General features: G+C 32.6%; 1 protein-coding gene across 1 annotated transcript in view; it reads right to left on the bottom strand.

Annotated features, from left to right (window-relative positions):
• The window catches only part of LOC127729614 (peroxidasin homolog pxn-2-like), a 28,888-nt gene extending 11,353 nt beyond the window's left edge, over positions 1–17,535 (bottom strand). The window contains exons 1-14 of the mRNA XM_052237460.1: positions 17,447–17,535; positions 15,006–15,272; positions 14,350–14,467; positions 13,583–13,687; positions 12,352–12,524; positions 11,722–11,901; positions 10,337–10,391; positions 9,524–9,624; positions 8,138–8,236; positions 4,629–4,742; positions 4,100–4,288; positions 3,177–3,316; positions 1,840–2,006; positions 689–898 (exon numbers count right to left, since the gene is read on the bottom strand). Coding sequence (XP_052093420.1) covers positions 689–898; positions 1,840–2,006; positions 3,177–3,316; positions 4,100–4,288; positions 4,629–4,742; positions 8,138–8,236; positions 9,524–9,624; positions 10,337–10,391; positions 11,722–11,901; positions 12,352–12,524; positions 13,583–13,687; positions 14,350–14,467; positions 15,006–15,267 — 1,913 coding nt within the window. The 5' untranslated portion in view covers positions 15,268–15,272; positions 17,447–17,535. The remainder of the gene's footprint in view (positions 1–688; positions 899–1,839; positions 2,007–3,176; positions 3,317–4,099; positions 4,289–4,628; positions 4,743–8,137; positions 8,237–9,523; positions 9,625–10,336; positions 10,392–11,721; positions 11,902–12,351; positions 12,525–13,582; positions 13,688–14,349; positions 14,468–15,005; positions 15,273–17,446) is intronic.
• Between the last annotated feature and the right edge of the window lie 6,374 nt (positions 17,536–23,909).

The raw sequence follows: 23,909 nt of genomic DNA, 5'->3' as shown, positions 1-23,909 counted from the left end.
TTAGCATTTTGATGACTCGATTCAACATCACGCTGTCTTAACTTTACATTTTAAGCTTCAGCATAACGTTTTGTAAATCTCTAATATATGACAGCTGAGGCTTTCCATATAAAAATAAGGTGGAGTAGGAGTCATTTGATTACCACTACGTTGATGGTATAGGCCGTAGGTATTAACTTTTATCCTAAATGCATGCATAGGTAGTACAGGAACACAAGGAGGTATTCTATGTCCGAACAAATTCTGGTCTGTAAAAACAAGGTCACTTATTTGTCAGAAATTTGTAAAACCACGCATTTTGGCAGAACTGGCTTGCCATAATTCCCCAGCAAACCAATCAAATCTAATTTTCTTCCAGTCAATATTGATGAACTGATGTAACTACAAGGGTATAACTGAATGACAAAGAAACACAGTTTGGTCAATGTTCACATCTAAAGGTCATATCAAAATAGAAAAATAGACTGAAAATGACCATTTCTAGCTGGGATGTGTTCTGCAAACTTTAATTTAAACTATCAAATTAAAAAACATACCTACATGCAAATGCTGAATTAATGGTCTAAGATTTTTTTCAGACGTGTGCGCTTTTCTTGCAATCATGACATCTCAAAACAACTCACTATATACTAAGTCATAATGATTTGTAAAATTAATGGTTGAATACAAAAACAAAGCGGAAACTTACTTGTACATTTTCTGTAACAATCTCCTTGGTCTACCTTTTATATATTTCATGCTCGACCAATCGTCATTATCAACTGGAGCAGGAAGATTGCACCATTTTCGCCATTCTGTGTAAGATGGTAAACCATGGTCTCTTCCTCGTTGTATATTTAAACTTGTTAGATCTAACGCCGTGTCAAACAATTTGTTTCTAATAGCACCTGAAAATTGCCTGCAACAGAAAAGGCGTGCAAAATATGAGATTTAAGTAAATTTCAGAAACCATCACAGCTATATACGAGCATATAGCCCGAAATTAGACACCTGGTTTAGTTCATGTTTTTTTTATCGTATTTAATTTTTTTTGAACTCTACTGGAAAAAAATTGACATGACGATTACTAGATTGATCAGACTAAGTGCGATTATAATCAATAAACTGATTACACACGTGACGATCAGAGATGATCTATAGTGTTAAATTGCATATCGTTAGGAATTAACATCCGTGATTTGAAAAGCAACGAAAAAAAATGCCAAATGAATATTGTATTGTTAACTTAAGTTTGTAATTTAAAAGTGTCTAACATCTACTTATCATGTTTCATAACGTTTTAGGAATTTTGGATCCTCAATGCTCTTTAACTTCGTACTTTATTTATCCTTTTTAACTTTTTTGATTCGAGCGATACTGATGAGTTTTTTGAAGACAAAACTCGAGTATGGCGATCCTGGTATCTATGATGAGTTTATCGTGTACCGTAATGTTGTCATTTTATCGGTATTTTTAACATTGCCATATAAGCGGGAGGTTTGGCTAGCCATAAATCCAGGTTCAACCCACCAATTTTTCTTTAAATGTCCTGTACCAAGTCAGAAATATGGCAGTTGTTATCAATTAGTCCGTTTCCATGTATGTTAACGTTTGTTTTTGTTGCAGTTCAGTGTTTCTGTTCCGTTGTTTTCCTCTTATATTTCATGTGTTTCCATCGGTTTTGGTTTGTGACCCGGATTTGGTTTCACTTAATCGATTTATGACTATTGAACAGCGGTATACTATTGCTGCCTTTATTTATTGCTTAACGTCATATTTGGTTTTTTTAAAGGAAAGTAGTTCATCATCAGCAGTTGAATTGAGTTTATATGAATCAATAAAAGTTAGCTTTAGACTTACTCGTCAGCTTTAGCTCCTTGAACAGTTGTCATATATCGGACTAATTCCAATACCTTGGATCCAGCTTCATCAACCAACATGTGTGGATTTTTCAGAGTTATTTCCATGTTTGTTTCATCTGTGAGTGTACTGTAATCGGCTCCCATATGAGCTATCTGGCTTCGTATCTATTGATAAATTAACAATTTTGAATAATAATTATGAATATGTAGAAGGCGTCTTCCCTAATTGGGGATGGTTAGGAAATGTATAATTCAATAAGTTTTGGTTGAAAACGTTTCCAAAAAGTCTACACAGTTCTAATTCAAGTCAAGGTAGATTCAGGAAAGCCGCCGGAAGTTTATAATTATGAACGAATTCCAGTACCCATCATCAACTTCAAGCACAAAAATATTAACCTATAGATATAACGACGTGTGCTGTTTATTGAGAAGAATACTTAAAGGTTAAAGATATCTTATAACACTACCCATTCCTACTGGTCCATATACATATATGTCCTCATGTTTACTTTGATGTCTGAAATGTACTCCTATAATGGCAGATATGGTGTTACTTTATCCAGTTGCCCGCTCCTCCAACCCTTCCCTTTCCCGTTTATTCTCGAATTCATACTACTTTCCCGTCTTTTAACTTTTTTGAATGTTCTTCCTGTGTTCTTTTGATTTTCTTTAATATTGTTGCAGATATATACTTCTGATAAATAATGACTAGACAATGATCATAATATATATAGTTTGAGGTAAGAGATCATAAAGTATTAATTATATAAAACAAAAAAGGTGATATGGTATGAGACAACTATCCAAAGGACTTTAATGTAAGCAACTATAGATCACCGTTCTGCCTTAAACAGATACTGAGCAACACTCATACCGTATGGTGGGCTATAACAGACTCAGGCGTTAAAAAATGTGATAACCACGTTAAACGAGAAAACCTACTGCAGACTTGTTAGAGTGTTAGTTGACAAGTTTTGAATGTATGAAAACGAAATTTCTTAACGGACAAAACTTAAGAAAGGCATACAAATAATTGTCACATCGAAGACAAAATACTCAACAGTGCAAAAGCTACATAATCAGACAAAATCGGTCTGAAAAGCATTCGATATGGATACCAAAGACGATAAAAAAAACATTAAAATCTGAAGAATTATTCAAAAGTCTAGAATTTGAATTTATTTGCAGAAAAGTGAAAATGTCGTACACAATATCATACTTCGAAAGTTTGTAACAAACGGTATTGAACTGCTAAACAATTGCAGAGGTACATACAAAGAAGTTGGTTAAAGAAATTTGCGAAGGTACAAATATTAAACGTGTTCTAGCTCATACCTGACTATGTCCAAATCGCAAAGCAGCTGTAGCAAATCCAACTGTTATTCCGGGATCGACTGCATCGTTGTAACCATCGGAGAAGCCCGTAGACAACAGTCCTAGATCATATTTTGTTAGCACGTCATCAACAAACACATCTACGAAAAAGACCATAAATGTGATATGAGTATGCATTTATAAGTCATCCCTGCTGACCAAAAATCCTGGCAAAGCATATGACATTTAAGATTTTAACTAGATTGATCACCGGGTTTTGTACGGGTTTGACCAACACGACGGGTGACACATATGGAGTAGGATCTGCTTATCCTTATGGAGCACATGAGTTCACCCCCGGTTTAAAGTAGCGTTCGTGTTACTCAGTCTTTAATTTTTATGTTGTGTTTTGTGTACTGTTTTTTTACTTTTGATTTTTTTTCTTTTTTTGCCATGTCGCTGTCAGTTTATTTTCAACTTATGAGTTTGAATGTTCCTTTGATATCTTTCGCCTCTCATTTTTTCAACTGTCCTAGGTTTCTTTATTTACTAAAAAATGCAATAATATGTCTGACTTAATCATTCAGTATGCCAGACACGAGTTTCGTCTAATAATTTGAAAAGCGCACACTGCTCCAGCATGGTATATGAGTTACTCTCGTTTGATACAATGCGTTCGGTCCGAATGTTTTTTTTTGCATTTGCAACTTTGTGCTGGTTGTGTTCTTGTTAACTCAATTTGAACTTAATACTAGTACTTCATAATCGCCTTTATCAGAATATAATGGAATATGTGTTATACACCCAAAAAAAAAAATGTTACGCCACTGTTTTTATTAACACTATATAAAATCTACAAATACAATGAACAAAGGTTAGCTCACCTTGTCGACACAATTTCTTCTTCTAAATATAGGGAACAAATAATAGAATTATATACGTACTTTCTAACCATTCGTTGTATGTGATATGTTGAATAATAGCACCTATAATCTTCCTGGCTTCGTTGAACAACTTATCATCTGTCCATCCGGGTTGACGTGTCTTTAATTCATCAACTATGCGGTTATGCTCTTTCATAAACACCAAGTGCAAGGATCCAAGTCCAGGCTGAACATTTACTCTCACATCGCCTTCAAAAAGAAAAATTTAATTAGTTTGACGAATATGAAATAGAAATTTCAACAATGTAATGAAATGAAGGTATCAAATTCTGCTTTTTATGATTTCATTAAGATGTGGTGAATGTGCCAATACGCCACAACAACAGAAAAAAAAACCCAAAAGAGTTACATTTCGGTATTCAACGCCTATACTATAAACGTTTATACTATATATGTTGCTCTAACCAAAATCTTGCGTCCAGATTTAAGAAATGAAAGTTTTACAAGTAATTTTCTATTTAAAAGGCTGATAAGAGAAAGTAATGCAGTGGAATTAATCAATCAATTTAACGCTTATATAATATCATACCAGCTAACTGACAATAGTCATCTGAATCATCACCGCTTAAAGAGCAAATACTGTCCTCGGAGGAGTCTTCAGGAAGCAAATTTCCATTGGCTGCTTCTTTAACTTTCAACTTGCCTTGGTGATAAACATTCAGTCAATGAATTATTAATTACTTAGTAAGGCGATGTGAGAGTAATAAATACATGATTCATAATCAAGATACAAAAATTATGGATTGCATTGTATCATATTATCACTTTCAAGGAAATTCAAGAAGTTGTAACTAGGTATAAAGAGACATGTATAAAACTCTTGAAAATCATTAAAAACTCTGTGTCAAAAATTTTCATAGATATATTCTAAGGTTTTAAGTTACACAGATTATTATAATTCTGTTGCGCGTGAATGCTTAAAAAGCATTTATACAACTGAATTACAAACGCCATACTTATTCAAATAGTTATCACCCTTTAATATAAAAAAAAATATAGAGATGTGGTATGATTCCCAATGAGACAACTATCTACCTAAGTTCAAATGAAGTGGATGTAAGCAATTATAGGCAACCGTACGGCCTTCAATGAGAAAAATCCATACCGTATAGTCGGCTATAATAGGCCCCGACATGAAAAATATGAAACAATTCACTTGAGAAAAGTAACGGCCTAATTTATAACAAAACAGTTTACGAAAAAACATATGACAGACATGAACCAACGACAACCACTGAACTACAGGCTACTGACTCGGGACAGGCACATATAGAATGTGGCGGGGTCAATCATGTTTGAAGGAACAAACCCTCTCCAACCTGGAACAGTGGTGCAACGGTTCAACACAAGAAAAGACTATGCGAAACAATAAACGAAAAACAAATACGAGAAACAGCAAAAAAAGAATACCACTCAATTACAGGCTCCTGATTAGGGACAGGCATATATAGAATGTGGCGGGGTTATACAGTTTTGAAGGCGCCAACCATCCCCTAACCTGGGACAGTGGTGTAACAGTACGACATAAGAACACACTATAAAAATCAATTGAAAAGGGTTTAACTCATCAGATCGATACAAAGCAGAAAAACATCGAACAAAAACAGGCCGGACGTGGCAGGGTATTTATACATCCATCTAAACAAAAAAGACACAAAGTACAGATCTGCGAGTACTAGCTAGTTCAAAGCCAATAACAACTGATACAAATAAAATCACGTATCTAAGACTAAAATATCAATCAGTACACATCCAACATCTAATGGATTTAGTGTAAAGACGTCATTAACAGTCAGAGAAAAACATGACCTTGTGCATTGCCAAAATATAGGTAACGATAGATTGTAGTACAGTGAATGTGCTTATGTGTATAACAATAATATTTAGTGTGGTTTTAATTTACTGAAAACAAAATTTATATTTATACCAATATAAGCAATATTCAAAGATCTAATTACAGTGCTGAATTGATAACCTTTTAGAAACAGTGTATTTAAAGGATTGATAACTTTACCCGGATCGCATCTAAATTTCCGGGCTCGGTAAACAACATCACCATAAAAATTAGGATGTTCTATTCCGTTTGAAATAAGTTTTCTACAGAACAGGTACAGCCAAACTTCAAAACCAAATCTTTGTAATGTAAATCTCTGACTTTAATTTACTTTACTCCGGTCTTCCCCCTTAAAGTTGATTTCATAAAGTGACTGTCTATTATACGTGTTCATATCATAATGCGACCATTTTATTATAATAATTCATCATAGAGAATCTTCCATGTCCCCATAAACTGCTTAAACATGACCAAAAAGGATAAGTTAACACAAGTAATACCACATTTTAGTTTCTTTTTAAATCCTCATTTACAAAATATCAAATTTTCTTCAATATAGAAATAAGGAGATGTAGTATTATTGCCAATGAGACAACTATCCACCAAAGTTCAAATGAAATGGATGGAAGCAATTATGGGCAATTATAAGCAAAGTTCCTTTTCTTAACCTTCTGTTCGAATATGAAACAATTTAACATAAAAATTAATGAGTATATAGACGGTATATGTCTATCAGACTGCAATTAAACATTAAATCAAAATTTAAAATACGGTCTCTAACAATACATAAGTGTGTTTGTCCTATGTCATACTCTAAATTGCAATGAGAGCAACAGGGAAAAACTAAATTACTTAAAGGGGCATTAGCTACGAGATATAAAAATAATTAAATTATGATTTTTTTTTGGTTCAATCATTAATGAAAGTGAAATAGTGAAATGATAATTCGCTTTTAGCAGGCAGTTTAGTTCAATTTTGTCAAAATAAGCTAAGAAACATTGCTGATGAATTATTCACTTGCAAGTGAATAATTCGACTTCATTGAATCCGTATTCATGTGACCTTCAATTTAACCCCTTAGCTAGAGATTGGTTACGCATGTATTAGGCGTGTTCAGGCATCAAAAGGAAAAGAATGTCAACATTGAAAGTGAAACAAAGGTGAACCATTTCGTTGACTGATTTGATCCACAAAAAATCATTCTTATACAGGTAAAAACGATGATTAACTTATTTTTTAGCCTATAACATGAAATCAAACAGACCTAGAAAAATCCAATTGCACGTGGTCGCAATCTATTTATATCTATGTTCATGTTTATATCGGGTTATGTTACCGTCGGCAGTCATCGGAGGTCATCTCGATGGTTAATTATATGGCGTCTAGACTAAAATACACACGAAATGTTGATAAATATTATCGAGTCCATGCATTGTTAATTGTTTAATTCAGACTTATTGTAATTTGGATATACGTTTTAGTATGTTATATATTAAATCAAATATGAGAATTTGAGTCAAATCGGTGAACATGAATTTGACAGCTAATGCCCCTTTAATGGTCAATAAAACCCTTAATATTTAACGAAAAAAGTATTAACGAGATTTCCGTGAAATGCATATTAATATGCGGATTAGTAAACTACTTATTTCCACTCCCTACAACCGTTTAATCTGTAAGAAAAAATATTTAAATCTTGTTGTACTGTCTTTACTGTATTGGAAGATAAATTGCTTAACTTCAAATCAGAGTTTGGCTTATTCTCATTAGTAGAGAACACAAAGACAAATTTTGTCAGGAATCTTGGTTGTCGTTAGTAATAAAATCGCTGGTGTAAATATCTGATCTTTAATAGATAAAATATGATTTAATTTTTTATTCACAATTTGTATACGCTCGAGTTCATTTACAGATTAACAATAAGTATAAACACATCTTTTTTATGACACTATGTTGACGCAATTCTTGGTTTTATAATGTCATTTGGTTGCTGTCTAACCCTCATCTCTATATTTATATCATAAATTGGATGTAGACTACCTGCTGTAAATAATCAATGTAAGATAACAACAACAACAAAATTCAAATAACCTGCCCCCCTGGAGAGACGCATGTATTTCAATATCTAACTGACCACTGTTAGTATACAAAACATTTACGACAGATTGTGAAAAATCAGGAAATAGTTATTATAAGATGCTTACCACCTGCATCTCGCAGTGCTGCCACCTGACTTGTTGTACTGCCATAAACCATGCTACCATCTATGAATGATGTTATACCATTGGTCACTTGCTTTCCATCTATTCAATAATAAAACATTTTGATAAATTCCAAAAAAGCACCAGTAGTTTGGTTTGAGCAAAACACATCATACCTGCCAACTGTCACTATTTGCGGGGGATTTCCCCCATGGAGGCTCCCAAATGGAAATTTTGAATAAGCAATTTTATTCACAGTTTTAAACAAAACAATTAATTTTACAATGGTTATAGGCTTGTAAAAGTATGAAGAAGCCAAAAAACAACATTAAAAGACATTTCAAGGCCCCCATGAAGGTTTTGTAGGACTATAAGAGCCATCTTGCATGTAAAATCCCCATGGGCATTTTGAAAAGTTGGCAGGTATGACACATTAATGATCGTTTTGCACTTTTTATCCAATAGGATAAGAAACAATCATCGAGTTACCTCTTTCGGGGATAAAGAATCACATAAGGTTTTGATAGAAACTGATTTGAAAATAAATGTATCTTTTTGTCGTTCATTATTCCATGCATCGTGCATGAATTATACCTTTGACATTGACTAAAATCTTATGTTAGTGCTGATATATTTAACTTCGAATTTCATTATATGCCTTCAGTCTGTGCTTCATACTTTGGATAATGTTTGACTCACACCTTTCAACAAATAATAGTAAATGTATTTTTCAGTTCTCTAATCATTTCAATATTGTCACATAGGAAATTGAGCAAATTAACAACAAACGATCCAGTCCGACCTTCAGTATAGCAGCCATAACGAAACATAGTTTCCTATCGTATTGAGCAAATTAACATCACTTCACTCGAAAAAAGCACGCTGCGTTAACTTTAAGGAATTAAGCTAAAGCTAATATGTTTTAATAAATCAACAGAAAATGGTTTCATTTTGTCGCTTTCATTTTGTCGCAAAGTAAAAAAAGGAACAGATTCTACCACTGTTACATATGCAATATATTATTTCTCTACTATCGATAATTTATCAGAATAGAAAAAAAAACTCTTTTGGTTTAAATTAAATTGGAAAATTCAACCGTCTGGAATTGAGAAATATAGTAGCTCAATTCGCCAGAATCTAAAGGACTATGGGTAATCTGATTGTTCGTACACCAAAATGAAAATAACGTTACGTCATTGGTTCAATTTCCTTGTTTATAACGTTTTAAACCAATCACAACATTTTGGTGAACGCTTTTGAAAATATTACCCAGAATGCATTAGATTCTGAAACGGCGAATTGAAGCAGTAACAGCATCTATATGGTATGATCTATAAATATTCGATTGAACAAAAGCAGGCATCTGATTTAACATTAAAATATACATACCACCAAGTTCAAAGGCAGCCGCTGGAGCTGATCGCACGAATTCCATACATGTTATACCAAGTTCATCGTTAGCATCCACTGCTATAGCCATACATTCATCCCTGATAATATATTTTATACATATATTCACAAAATCTTCGAGGAACAGTTCAAAAAAGTTCTCCACAGTAAATTGTCCATATAAACCCCATTTATAGTATGCAAAATTTTATCTGATCAAGTTTGTGTGTTAACTTTTTAACTTTTCAAACTGTCTTTTAAAAAAAAATGCTTTACATTAACTCTTGGATAAGTATGTCCCAGATTAACTTTAGTGTTTTCAGTTGTGTGAACTATGTTTACGTATAGAAATAAAACTATTCCATGACTTCTCCCATTCGACATCGTTTGAATGTGAGAGATGTATTTAAAATACGCAGCCTCGTCCGGTAGGAATTTGGGACGTTGAATTTGATGCCAAATGTAGTATAATTGTTACGCTCTCTGAACGTTGAAAACCAATTGCAACAACTCTTTAGGGATCCGTAGATGTGCTCTTGCAATGTACAGTTCCTGTACCTATCCAACATGAAATCATTTCCAGTGGGAGTCGAAATTCCCGACCTTCATACTGGTCGACAGACTTTGCTGAACCTACTTACCGGATTTATTTATAATTTGTTTTGTCCTGACTATGCATGCAATATTTGCCACCGGACGTTAGTCAAACAACAATATATCAATCATTTTACAAAGTCATTAAATGATCAGAATGCTACCATTTGAAATACAAAGGGTTTTAAATCAAATTATTTACGAATTGATAGACAGTACCTTTCAACGGGATCATTGCCATCTACGCAGCATGATATTTCGGCGCCATCTTGACCTATAACAAAACAAATTTCAACATTAATGCAAAACTCCACCGTCGTGTTTTGAAACATAAGATATCATATTTAGAAACTAGTTAAAAGAAAGAGGTTAGTCAAAAGCTGCTTAAGTGTGGTTGGGTTTCTGCGGGCTAACTTTTTTCTAAATTTTGTTTGTAACAAATTAACACTGCCATTAAGATAATCCTCTCCAGGATTTCTATAAGAAACACGTCAGCAGTTTTTCTATTTTTACATCTTTAGTAATTTGTTTCATTTCTATGATTTTTGTGATCATAGCAGATCTTTGTTAGGTCTTTATTTGATTCATGATTTACTCCCAAGTTGTCAAGAATCGAAGCAATTCAGAGCTGGCCGTATTGTATGGGCAGTTTTCATATTTCTCAGTGATAAAACAGAATAATGAACGCATTCTTTGAAAAAGGTAGATTATCATGTTGAGTCTGTGTTAAAGAACAGAAACTTGATTTTTTTTTTATACTTCGAGGTAATTAACCATTTGCAGACTTTACTATGGTATTCTTGGGAAAAGGTGTAATGCTCGTCTCATCCCTCTTGAAAAAAGTGATCACATGATCGGCGGGAAGAGAGAGACACAAGCAATAACTCTGCAGAGTGTTTTAAATGACAGCAAATTAAATTAGTCTACCCAATATATCATTGCTTTACAGTGGCAGTCAAATTTTTTTTCTGCGTTTTCTTCAGCTGACTCTTCCCAGACCCTATCAATTCATTCTGTCAAATTTTCCTGTTTTCTGTTTAGCACTGCGCATTAAACAACAACAAAAAACCAACCAATCAACCAACCACTAAAACGTGTTTTGAAAGTTAAATACATGTTTTCCATTTATTCTATTACCATGTGTTTAAGAATACCATTAAAAGTGCATTTGCTGCATGCTTAAAGATCATCATACCTAGTTTATGTTGTATCTAGTTGTCAGTTGGAACCCTTATTTTTTTACGATCAATGCCGTTGAATGGGGACATATGGTTGAACCCCCCCCCCCTTTTTAAAAATGGCTAGACCCACCCCTGACGAGTATCGAAATTTACAACCACACACACTGACCTGTTAGCATAATTTGATCTGCGAATGATAATTTCAAACGAAGCGTAAGATTTCAGTCATTAGTTAGTTGCCTATCGTGATATACATTCGTAATTAACATTTCCCACTGGACGCAATTAATATTTAATTAACATTTCCCACTGGACGCAAGGACGTATAACTAACATATTACAGAACTAATATACGTCCTTGCTGGGCGTTAAACTATTGACAATCAATCGTAAAGGAAACGTTTAGTCGTTTTTTTTACTTACCTGTAATTTGTGGTGTGAGTACTATATCATGATCAATAAACTGTCCCCAGTTCATACTCATAAGGGTGTTGAAACTTTCATCAACATCAGTTTCTGAAGCGCTTGCAAAAACTGCATTACTCAATTCTCTTGGGTTAGGTAGGTCTTCTCCAGGAATTACACTTGTTCTGGGTGTGTCCACTACAAATGAATTATATAGACTTTCAGTAATAAACTCTATTCACCTGGCTAGGTTCTTCCCTCTATTTTGCTTTAATAACAGACTATCAAAGGCAGCTAGCACTAATAATCTTATGTATCGAAAAAACCTGAATTTGTACAGTTGTCAGTAATTATTGATTGCATGGAATATAAAAGGATCTGGATGGGTGTGATTTGCAGACTAAACAACGGATAAACATAAATGGATACGTCTTTTAAATCAAGTTATTAGTATGAATATTTGAGACGTCAAGGAGGATTCCAGGCCTTTCGATTATAAAACTTTACTCAGTACTCGGAGTACAAAATTTGTGCTCGAAACATCAAATCCAGTAATTTGAATGGTTAATTTCTGAGTCTGAGTACGATAATCGTACTCGCAAGTTTTATGATCGTAAGCCTAAACAATTTTATACGATAGGTACTCACCACCACTATTATCGTAAACTTCAGATATAAATCTAGGTTGTTGTTCAAATGCTGCTCCCCAATGAGGATTATTCAGGTTGTTACATTTGCCATCTATAGTTCTGTATGTATTCACATCTGTAATTTCGTTGCATTCGTCTGGTGTCGTCCTTTTCGACCTTGTAGATTGATATCTGAAATTAAAGATTTAATGATAATGACGTAAATAAAAACTTCACATCGATGATTTGATGAGTATGCAAAAACTCATCTTCCGCCTCATCCCTTTAATATGTTGTGCAGTCACCGCGATCAGTCAGAGTAATAATGTTCCCAAGACGCAACAGCAATTCTGAATTTGAACTTTATACATACAATATTTATCGAGATCACATTAATTTAAATTATTGAAAAATCGATTGTACCTCCTTAATATAGCTGGTGAAAATGTTTTGGTTATAAATGCTTTTTTAAACTATCTAAATGTTATCTCCTTATTTGATTTTTTTATCGATCCAGCAGATATCAACTTGTAATTAATGTTTGATCCTCGAGGAAACCGAGAGAAAAGGGGGGATTGGAGAGTCGCATGCTTTCCCTTGCTAAAAATGAATGTTATAAGTTCCAAAAAAATATGCATGGTATTATTTTTTTTTTCTCTCTTGAACTCGTCTTGAAATCCTTTCCTAGATAACAGATAAATAAAATGTCGAACGAGCTGTTGTTGATTGGTAAAAGGAACAGCAGTCGACCGATGTTCAAATCTCGGCAATCCATACGTTAAAAGGGGAATGACAAATTGGGCTTTCACACAATACACGAACAATACGATTCAAAAACTAGGCAGATAAATGAACTAACAGGGTACAAAATATAAACTCCTTACCCCTCTCCCCCCCAAAAAAAAATTGAATACAAAAAGAATATTATCAAATAATCTGGAAGGGTTAATCATATTCTGCTCTACATGCAACACTCGTCCGTATTGCCCAGTTGTCAAAGTTGACAATGGGTCTATTATGATAAAATGCAAAATAAAGAAAAGGACATGAAAAACGTAAGGAATTAAGATATAAAATTATTTGTGAAACGAAAATAGTAAAATATATTCCTGACTGAGAAGTTTGTGCTTTTGCAGGATTTCACTGGGCTTTCAAGGAATTCGTTGTGTTTTTTTTTTTTTATTTAAGAATCCACTTTATAGCTAACATAGGCTTTTAAGAAACTGTCTATATATTCAACTGATTATTACCTTTTCATTAAGTTGTTGCCATCTGCGAGTTCCTTGATAGTTTCTTTCCAACATTTTTTTATTTCTAGATCATCACTTAGTTTTTTTAATGTTTTTCTTCCAGTTCTAGAAAATAATAACAAAAACATAAAAGATATAGAACTGTAGTCTTTCTTTTGATAAATCCTCAGCTGCACATGTTTGAAGGTATTGAATAAATATTGCACATTGTTTTATAAGAACACATTAGTGATTTGAATCAGCTATTTTATTCTAAATTACTGTCCTGTCTTGAAGGTGCAAAAAGCGATCTTACATTTCGTCGACTTCGTTAAATTTAGGTTTAATAGAATTCGACAAAACTTGAACAGAGGTTCTTCATTATTAAAAAATAAGAATCTTTACAAAAAAATGGACAGAAGATTCTTCAAAGAAATAGGTCAACACATTTTATATTTCTGAGAAAAAAAAAACATAAATTTTCCCAAAGGTGGGGTGCAGCATATCCGGAATAAAGGGTGTAAAGATTGTTTCAATCGTTCCTGCTATTCCTATATTTTAAAAATGCATATTCCTTCTATTCCTTCAAACAAAGAACAATAGCTGTTATCAAAAGGTGAATTGTACACTTGATAAGCCCCAAAGATTGAAAAACACAAATAAGATTCGATGAGTGCATAGAACTGAACAGGACATAAACAGAACTGTAAAATCTCAGGTCAACTTGCCTAAGAAGAGGAAGTTGATACCTTAGAAAACAATATTAGGTATTTGGTCTAAATACTCACTTCTTTATTAAAGTTTTCTTGGCACAATTCAAAATATGACCAATCTTCTGAATTTCTTCGGACCGTTTACTTCTTTTGAACAGTCTGTTTCTTTTCCGTTTTGGCTTTCCATCAAGACCTGATAATGTAACATCAATTATGATTTTACAGAAAAGTTACTGACTTTAGATTTTGACGATTTTACACGAAGGTAAAAAACGCAAAACTAAACTTTTAGTTATTAATATTTTTTTATGCAAGAAAAGCATTTTTTAGACTGACTTATGTCGAACATTATGTCTAAAAAAGGTTAAATAAGGCAATTTCTTTACATTTCACAAACATTTTATTGAAAACAAAACATTATATTCGCAACTAACCCCAAGATATTTGGCTTTTTGTGTAACGTTATTTATTGTTTCTATGCTACAAAAATATCTACGTACGTAATCGTATACAGGGCTAATGGATAAGTCCTAGTTAAACACGTCGGATGTAGGATGCAAACTATAGAAAAGGCTTCCTTTCCGGAGCACCTGATATCACATTTGGTGTTTAGTTATTCGTAGATCTCTTTTCTTGTTTGTTTGTACATCTTATTGCTTCACTGGTTCGGTATCATATGCCTGTTGTTTTTACGAGTAATAATAATATAATCATACAGAGGTAACACCTACCCTCCATTTTAAACTGTTTCTGTCTTTCTCTGAACCGATTGAATTCTTCAATGCATGTTCCAAAGGCTTCTTTTACCAAAAGTTTGACATCTTCTCTCTTCTTCAATGCATTTTCTTTTTCTCTTTCTTCCAATAGTTCTTCAATTTCCTCAAGGGTTTCCAGTTCTTTTTCCGTCAATTTGTCGTTGTGTTTTCCAGCAGTACTTTGGTGACAAATTATAAGTAATACAGCGAATACCAATATTGATCGTAAACCCAACATATTGTCTAAAATGAAACATTAAATATTACATGCGTATTTAGAGTTAGTTAACAGAACTTTAACTTTCACATTACATATTTCAACAAAAGCGCGAACATTTTACTTCTTGATAGAACTAAGTAGAATATAACAATCAATAATTAGTGCCTGTCACCAGACGTTAATCACCCATCTATCCATCCATCCATCCATCCATCCATCCATTTATTCAATTAGAGACGATTTGTTTTATTGACATGGTAAAAATTTGAAATCTATTAAAACCCCTGGATTTTACTTATCCAAAAATATCTAAACTTCTTTTTTTACATCCATATATAATAGTAATGAAAATGACATTACGCACCATTAACTGATGTTAAAAGACATATTTATATGATTTTGAATCAAGGAGCATCTTTTTACACACAAATGAATTTTATCTCAAAGACAATATACTATACAGTTTAACTTCTTATACATGACTTTGATAAATATTCAAATTGCCATTATCTACCAAAATTGAAGCAGTTTTAAAATTGAGTACCAACAATTATTGAGCTTTCAATATTTTTAAATGTTTTTTTTTCTTACTTTTTTTTTCTTTAGTCTTGAAAAGCCGTTATTTGTTTAGTTTTTTATAAAATGTTTAACGTGACATTTGTCTGTTTATCTGCCTTTGAAACAAATCCTGCTAAAGGGGAAGAAGTATGATTGGGCCGTTTTTGGCCCTTTAAAAAAAAAAATATTGTAAATTTATCAAATGTATTATTCCGATATTACTTGACATTAATCTGTCAGATATCAGTAATTTTGTAGGTATGCATTTTGTCTAAGCCTTGAAACTTCTTGTATTACATGGAAAATGGTAAATAGATAATAATATTTTTGTGAAAATGAACAGAAAACAAATATGAAACACACAACAATACAATACAGTATTAACACGTGTGACAAAACTGTATGAGCCAACATAACGCATGAAACAGTAGTTTGTAAGCATGCATGCCAAATGTAGCATTAATTTGCAAGCATGTATATCAAATGTAACAGTAATTTTCAAGCATGCATGCCAAATGTAACAAATATTTACAAGCATGCATGCAAAATGTAGCACTAATTTGCAAACATTTTTCTTAAAAAGTTCATCGGAAGATACCAAGACCTTGTTGATAAATAGTCCGTATCAACTTCACAAATAATACATGATGGTCTTGATGTATAGATTCTAGGTACTGACGTTGTCTATCATCTTAATTACGTGTTATAGTGTTCTTTTATTTGTCTTTGTAAATTATTAACGTTTGCTGTTTGGTCCATTTTTGGTAATATCCTTTAGGCGTGGCTCGGTACTTGTACATCCCGCCATTGTGTTGTTGTGTTGTGGTAATTTTTTGTATTCTTGTGTTTCATTTTTGCGTATGTGCTTTGTCTATATGCAATTTTGTTTTTCTTTGTTGACATATTTGTTTGTTTTTATAGTGATTGGGATTATAACACAATGTTGACTGCTGTATCCCTATTTTGACATTTTAACCTATTATGTCTGTTTGTTTTGTTCACACATTTTTGTCAATATGATGGAATTTTATGCAACTGACATACAAGTGAGAGGTTTAGCTAGCTTTAAAACCAGGTTTAAACCACCATTTTCTACACAAGGAAATGCCTGTACCAAGTAAGGAATATAACAGTTGTTTTCCATTCTTTTGATGTGTTTGAGCTTTTGATTTTGCCAATTGTTAAGGGACTTTCCGTTTTGAATTTTCCTTGGAGTTCGGTATTTTTGTTGTTTACTTTTTTTTCAAGCATGCATGCCAAATGTAACAACTATTTTCAAGTATGCTTGCCAAATGCAGCAATAATTTTGCAAGCATGCATGCCAAATGTAGCAATAATTCGTAAGCATGCATGCCAAATGTAACAATAATTTTCAAGCATGCATGCCAAATGTAGCAATAATTTGCAAGCATGCATACCAATTGTAACAATAATTTGCAAGCATGCATGCCAAATGTAGCAATAATTTACAAGCATGCATGCCAAATGTAACAATAATTTTCAAGTATGCATGGCAACTTTTACCATTATTTGAAAGCATGCATGCCAAATTTAACCATTATTTTAAAGCATGCATGGCAAATTTAACCATTATTTAAAAGCACGCATGGCAAATGAAACATTCCTTATAAAAACTTACCTTCTCTTTAGCTAGAAGAGCCCAACACTGAAGATCTTTACCTGCTGTGTCCCTTTATACTGTCAAGTTCCACTCGAATTATCAAAAATCATAACCCTTGAGACATGAATTTCTTTCAATTTGTTTTATTTTAAGTAACCGTATTTAAAAGCATTCTTGTGTGTAGCCATTAGAAAGTATTTCTAAATTTACGTACGTCAAACATCAATTGACGTCTTGATGCTTACCAATAGTTACGTAGAATATATGAAAAAAAAGAATGTACTTAAAAATCACATTGCACAATTGCGGCTATAAATGTGCAAAGTAAGATAAAAGGAAAATATTTATAGTTTTACCATGCTTAACATAAAATTTTAAAATGTGCTCTAATCAGAAAATTGTCTATTATAGTTACATGTGTAAATATGTGCAGATTATAAAAAAGCAATATACGAGCTATATAAGTACAATCGGCTAAACGGACCTCAAAGAAGTTAAATGACATTAAAGAAAATATCAAGTATCACGATTTTGCAATAAAAAAAACTACCCATGAATTCATGATAATGTGAATATAACTTAATTATTTAAAAAAAAAACTTAACTAAAATTACATCTTTTAGCGCATTACTGGGCTATATATTACTGGACAATGGGCAATGTTTTTTCTGGACCATGTAACACTGGACAATGTAATACTGGACAATGTATTACTGGACAATGTATTACTGGACAATGTAATACGTAAACTGGGCAATATATTACTGGACAATGTATTGCTGGACAATGTATTACTTGACAATGTATTACTGGACAATGTATTACTTGAGAATGTAATACTAGTACTATACAATGTATTACTGGATTATGTACTTATCTTTCTGTGTTGAAGTGTTACACTACTATTTCAGATTAGGGTGAAGGTTGGCGCCTGTTAAAACGTTTTAAAAACCCGCTGCATTTGTTTGCACCTGTCCTAAGTTAGGAACCCGTTTCAGTGGTTGTTGTTTTTTAATGTGGTTCTTTTAAAAGTGTTTCTCGTTTCTCTTTTTTTATATATATTAGACCGTTCGTTTTCCTGTTTGAACTGTTTTACACTAGTTATTTTGGGGCCCTTTATAGCTTGCTGTTCGGTGTGAGCCAAGGCTCCGTGTTGAAAGCCGTACTTTGACCTATAATTGTTTACTTTTTACACATTGCGACTTGGATGGAGAGTTGTCTCATTGGCACTCATACCACATCTTCTATTTCTATTGAGCGAGATTTCGCCAATAATTCACCATTAACAATTAAAAGAATTAATATATAAAACATTGATAAACTTTTAACCAGAATCCAAATGACTTGAGCAACTATAGGTATCCGAACGGCCTTCAACAATGACCAGAAATTATGATATTGACTGTTGGGATAAACATTGCTCTCTTTAAGATATAATAAATACAGTAAACCCTATCTTAGGTTAATTGTCATCCGGTGAGCTCTTATATGAGAAAATAGCTTTTAGAATTTCATAAACTTTAATTGTAGAAATAAATTGTTCTGTTCCCATATAAAATGGTAAACAAGTTCATATACAAGATTTCAAAAAAAAGAAGCTTTCTATCAGAGATTATAGAGCATTAAGAGAGCCCGAACTGAGAATGTTTAAATCAGTAATACCCTAAATCCTTCTCCACCCTTCCTTAATCATCCCCATCATCGTTATCACCAAAGTTTAGTGCATTTACATGGATACGTATTGAGCTTTTAATGATTGTGCAAGTTTCACTTTTAGCTACGTGCATTTTTCCTTTTGTCTTTTGGTTTCACATAAAAATGTTACTTTATTTAGAATAAAACTGAAAATACACATAAAAAATCAAAACTAGTGCAGTAATATCTAAAATTTGGTATTGTCTGTTTAGTCATAGAACTGTTTTATATATATCGTATGCGAAATACAATTTTTGACACGATTTAAAATGTCAGCGAACAAAATATCAATTTGAACATTATATATTACATTTTTATCTTTTATACAGTAATTTTAATGTCTGATATGACGACAGATTTACCTTTTCGACTTAGATCACTGATAATTAAAAGCTAAACTATTTTATTATCCTGGAAAACAAACAAACTTGTTTTCGTTCTTGTTTCAAATTCAGTAAAAGGTACAAAATATTCTGTTAAGGCCTAATCAAGAACTTACTCAACTGGAAGAAGTCAAAAGTCGAAAAGAAATTCGATTTCCATATTTACAACAGGTATTTCAACAACAACAACAACTTAAAAACGGTAAAAAGAAATGAAATGTAATTCTCAATATATATAATGTAAGGACAGCAGCTAATTTTGGTCCGCTCTGATCGAGCCCTTTCTAGTATGTAGTTCTATTTCATTTCACGATATAAGAAAATATTCTTGTCGTTTTTTCAAAATCAGTTTCTAAATGCGAAATACAAAATCACTTGTTTTCAGGACAACATTTTGGTCAAAAGATGGTAAAATTATCAAGCTCTTAACAACAACATTTAAAAAAAGCACCATGGGTGCATGAGATGAGTTGCGATCGGTCTGAATTTAAAGCAGAAGGATTTTTGTTTCGGATACGAGGAAGACCGTAAAGTCAATGGATGGAAAACTAAAAAAAATGCCCACATTTCAGTCAATTAACTGCTGTGGTTAAATTTGACCTTTGACCTATGACCTAGTGATATTTAAATCAGTAAGGACATTTGACAACCCAAGGCACAAATAACGATAAAGATTTATAATTAAAAAAACATTGTCACGAAATAAAACTTGTTTTTCAAACAACATTTCAGTCTCAGACTTTACAGGTAATATGACCTTTACCTTTGACGTACTTAACATCGGTCTCGGAAGTCTCTAAGTTTGGAGGATCTTGAATATTGACCCTTTTACTTAAACAAATCAATTTGGGAGTTCTTCATCTCATAGGGCTTTGTCAAGTTTGGTAAAAGTATAATATACGACTTATAGATGTAACATCCGGAAACTAAATTTTCCTTAAATTTCAGTCCACCAATAGCTGTTTTGAACTTTACCTTTGATCAATTGACCTCAAATTAAAAGGGTTTTTCTCACTCATTCTGACATAATAAGACCATGTTTGGTAAAGATATTGTTTAAGGCTCATATGATTTTGTCCGGAAACCTTAAATGTTGACATCTTGACGCAATGACGACTTTCTTTATGTCAAAATCCAAGGTCGAATTGCCGGATTAAACTAGTTTACCAATGTTAACCTAATCTTCTGTCCCGCAAGCAGTCAGGAAAAAATCACTTTATTTGAATATGCGATTTATCAGAAAGACTTAAATGCTTTTTTTTTATTTGAGCGGATAACTAGATTCTGAATACTAGTATATTTTCTCTATAATTTGTCTGTACGTTTTTCGTCGAATTAAGCAGATTTATTTTAGAAAAGGAAGAATATTTCAAGTGAAAACTATAAACCATGAGTCGAAGACAGACAAACAATCAATGAGAAAATATAGAGAACAAAGACGATTAAATCCAAAGAGCACTAAACAGATTCAACAACATGAACCCCAACAAAAATCGGAAGTGAACACAGGTGCTCCAGAAAGGTAAGAAGTTATTGATCCATTTGTTGCACCCTCCATTTGTTGCACTGTCTTATTGTCCATGGCAAGTAAACAGTCGTTGAAAATCATATGCGAAGTAAGTGGATGGGATTTTGACTTCGAAAAATTGAACACATCCTTTGTAATCTGTGGCAAAACTATTGTTTAACTGTCACCAAATCATGCTGGCGTTTGTAACAAAAAAACTCATTGAAGATACCAATCTTATAATTTGTTACACCAGGACTTCCGAAGAGTTGAGTTCAATTTTACCATGTAGAACACATTATTCAGAAGGTTTCTTGTAAGGAGCAACTCTACGCGAAGGAATTTATGCTTGGAAACGCAAGCCTTTAAATACCATTACTACCTGGAGGTTTATACTCCATATGCGTGTTCTGCTTGATTATTGCTACATAAAAAGATTAAGGATGTTTGCTCCTCTTGTTTTTGAATTTTTGTCAGATATTCGGAATCCTCTTGTTTTATCTATGTAGTGCCATTAAAAATTTTGCCCACTAAGCCCTACTTTTCTTTTCATAATTTTATAACATATAGTTTAAAAAGCCATATTTGAAAATCTTGTAAAATCCTTGTTATTTTTTCATAGTTTTTGATAGAAAAACAGTGCCAATGTTAATAGTATGAAAAATCTAGAGAGAATCATTTCCCGCCCAATTTTCAACGGCTTATATCTCAAAAACAAGCACACGGACCCTTCATTTTTTTCTGCTTTTTTAGTTCCGTTATTTATATACTATCAATTTATATCAGTCTTTTAAAAAGCTTGTTATTTTGAAACAGAGTAGCGAACATCCTTAAAGTCATCTTTTTGTCGTAAAGTTCAGTTTTCAAACAACGATAACTGTCAATTATTTTATGTGAATCAAAATAACTGTATTTGTCTTTATTTAAAGTTAAATGGAATGGATTCGGAAAAAAAATCAACGAATTTCGAGCTATTCTACGGAAGTGTATTAGCGCCACACATATTTTTTTTTATATTTCTTCCTATGTTTGCGAAATAACACAAACCTTTCTTATTTAAGTATTAAGGGAATCAGCTGTTATAAATGGAGGAAGCTGCATTTTTTAAAATGTATCGCCCTTTGTACAAGTAAAATGCTTGAGTGTTTAGCACATGTCATGGCATAATAATGAAGAGGAGAATACGGGTATTTATATATATATTACAAAGAAAATTGAGTAGATTGAAGTTATACCGAAAAAAATAAAAAAATCAATCCTGTTAATGTAGCCGAATAAAATATACTTCCTTTGAAATTTAAAACCTCATGATTTTTTTATTAAAGAATCTTTATCATATACTGAGATTTCAACAAACGATTTCTTACATCAACACTCAATTTTTTCGACTAAATAATTCATTTTAAAGCCGAAAGATAATTTTGTCTATTTTACTTGATAATTTCACAATTGTATGAAATTTTTGTTGCTCTTCTCTACTTTGCCTCTTCCAGTAAATCAAAATTATCAAAACCGTGGCCTTTCAATTAAAATTTTCCTATACCATATCTATTTTCACGTTAAATTTATATAATTTTCTGATACAAAAATCTTTCTTAATTTGTGTATAATTGTGATACAAGTATTCCCTTATTCCTATGTATATTTATTATAATGATTTTGCCTTGCGTTCATGGTCCTTCTCTTAACTAAATCCCAACCAAATTTTACTGGCAGACGAACATGCGATATTTACAAAACACTGTTTTCAAATTATTTAATAAACATAAAATGTAAATTCAATGTAAAAGTTTTTGATTATAAAATATTCAAAACTTAATGAATAATTAATATCAAAATGTTTGCTTTATTTCGCAAAGGTTGGCGTTATAACGCAAAGGTTTGCGTTATTTCGCAAAAGTTTGCGTTATAACACAAAGGTTTGCGTTATAACGCATAGGTTTGCGTTATTTCGCAAAGGTTTGCGTTATGACGCAAACATAGGAAGAAATATAAAAAAAAATTGTGTGGCGCTAATACGCTTCCGTACTATTCAGTGAAATGACATATTTTTTAGAAGACCTTGTATGAAATATGTCTATCTATCTACATTTTCACGGTATGCCAAATGCATTTTGCACGAGACTTAGATACAGATAGAAATGCGAGATTGCACAGCATTTCTGTCCTGTTTTGTACCGAGTACATGTAAAATGTTATTCATATACAGACACAATGTATGCATACATTGGTAGATATTCAACCATTGTCGCTACGTCTACAATATCGTGGGCGTAGCTAGAATTGCCCAATAGTTAAGATTGAGAATATATATTCTGTTTATGCAGCAACAATGGAAAGGTTTAAATAGAATAAATAAACGAATATATAGTAGTTGTCGTTTGTTTATGTCGTTCATACGTGTTTCTCGTTTCTCGTTTTTATATAGATTAGACCGTTGGTTTTTCCGTTTGAATGGTTTTACACTAGTAATTTTTTGGGGCCCTTTATAGCTTGCTGTTCGGTGTGAGCCAATGCTCCGTGTCGAAGGCCGTACCTTGACCTATAATGGTTTACTTTTATAAATTGTAACTTGGATGGAGAGTTGTCTCATTGGCACTCATACCACATCTTCATATATCTATATAAATAATTTTAACCACAAGCGAGTAATGTTAAAAGTTTTACAATCTTTATGCATACGTCATAAATGAATAACCAAAAATGTATTGCGACGTAATAAATAAAAAAAATAGGTCAGTGACAGTATTAAGCATTTTGATTGCTCAATTTGTACAGTTGTACTATGATTTTATCCATCAATCTGTAGTTTGGGTTTTTATTTTATTAAGATGCCATCAAACTCAATGAATCAAAGCAATACAATGTGTGCTTATCCAATGGTATCCGAATATAA

Source organism: Mytilus californianus, unplaced genomic scaffold (genome assembly GCF_021869535.1).
Source record: "Mytilus californianus isolate M0D057914Y unplaced genomic scaffold, xbMytCali1.0.p SCAF_2, whole genome shotgun sequence".
Classification (NCBI taxonomy): Eukaryota; Metazoa; Mollusca; class Bivalvia; order Mytilida; family Mytilidae; genus Mytilus; species Mytilus californianus.
This window is presented reverse-complemented; position numbering and strand designations above follow the sequence as displayed.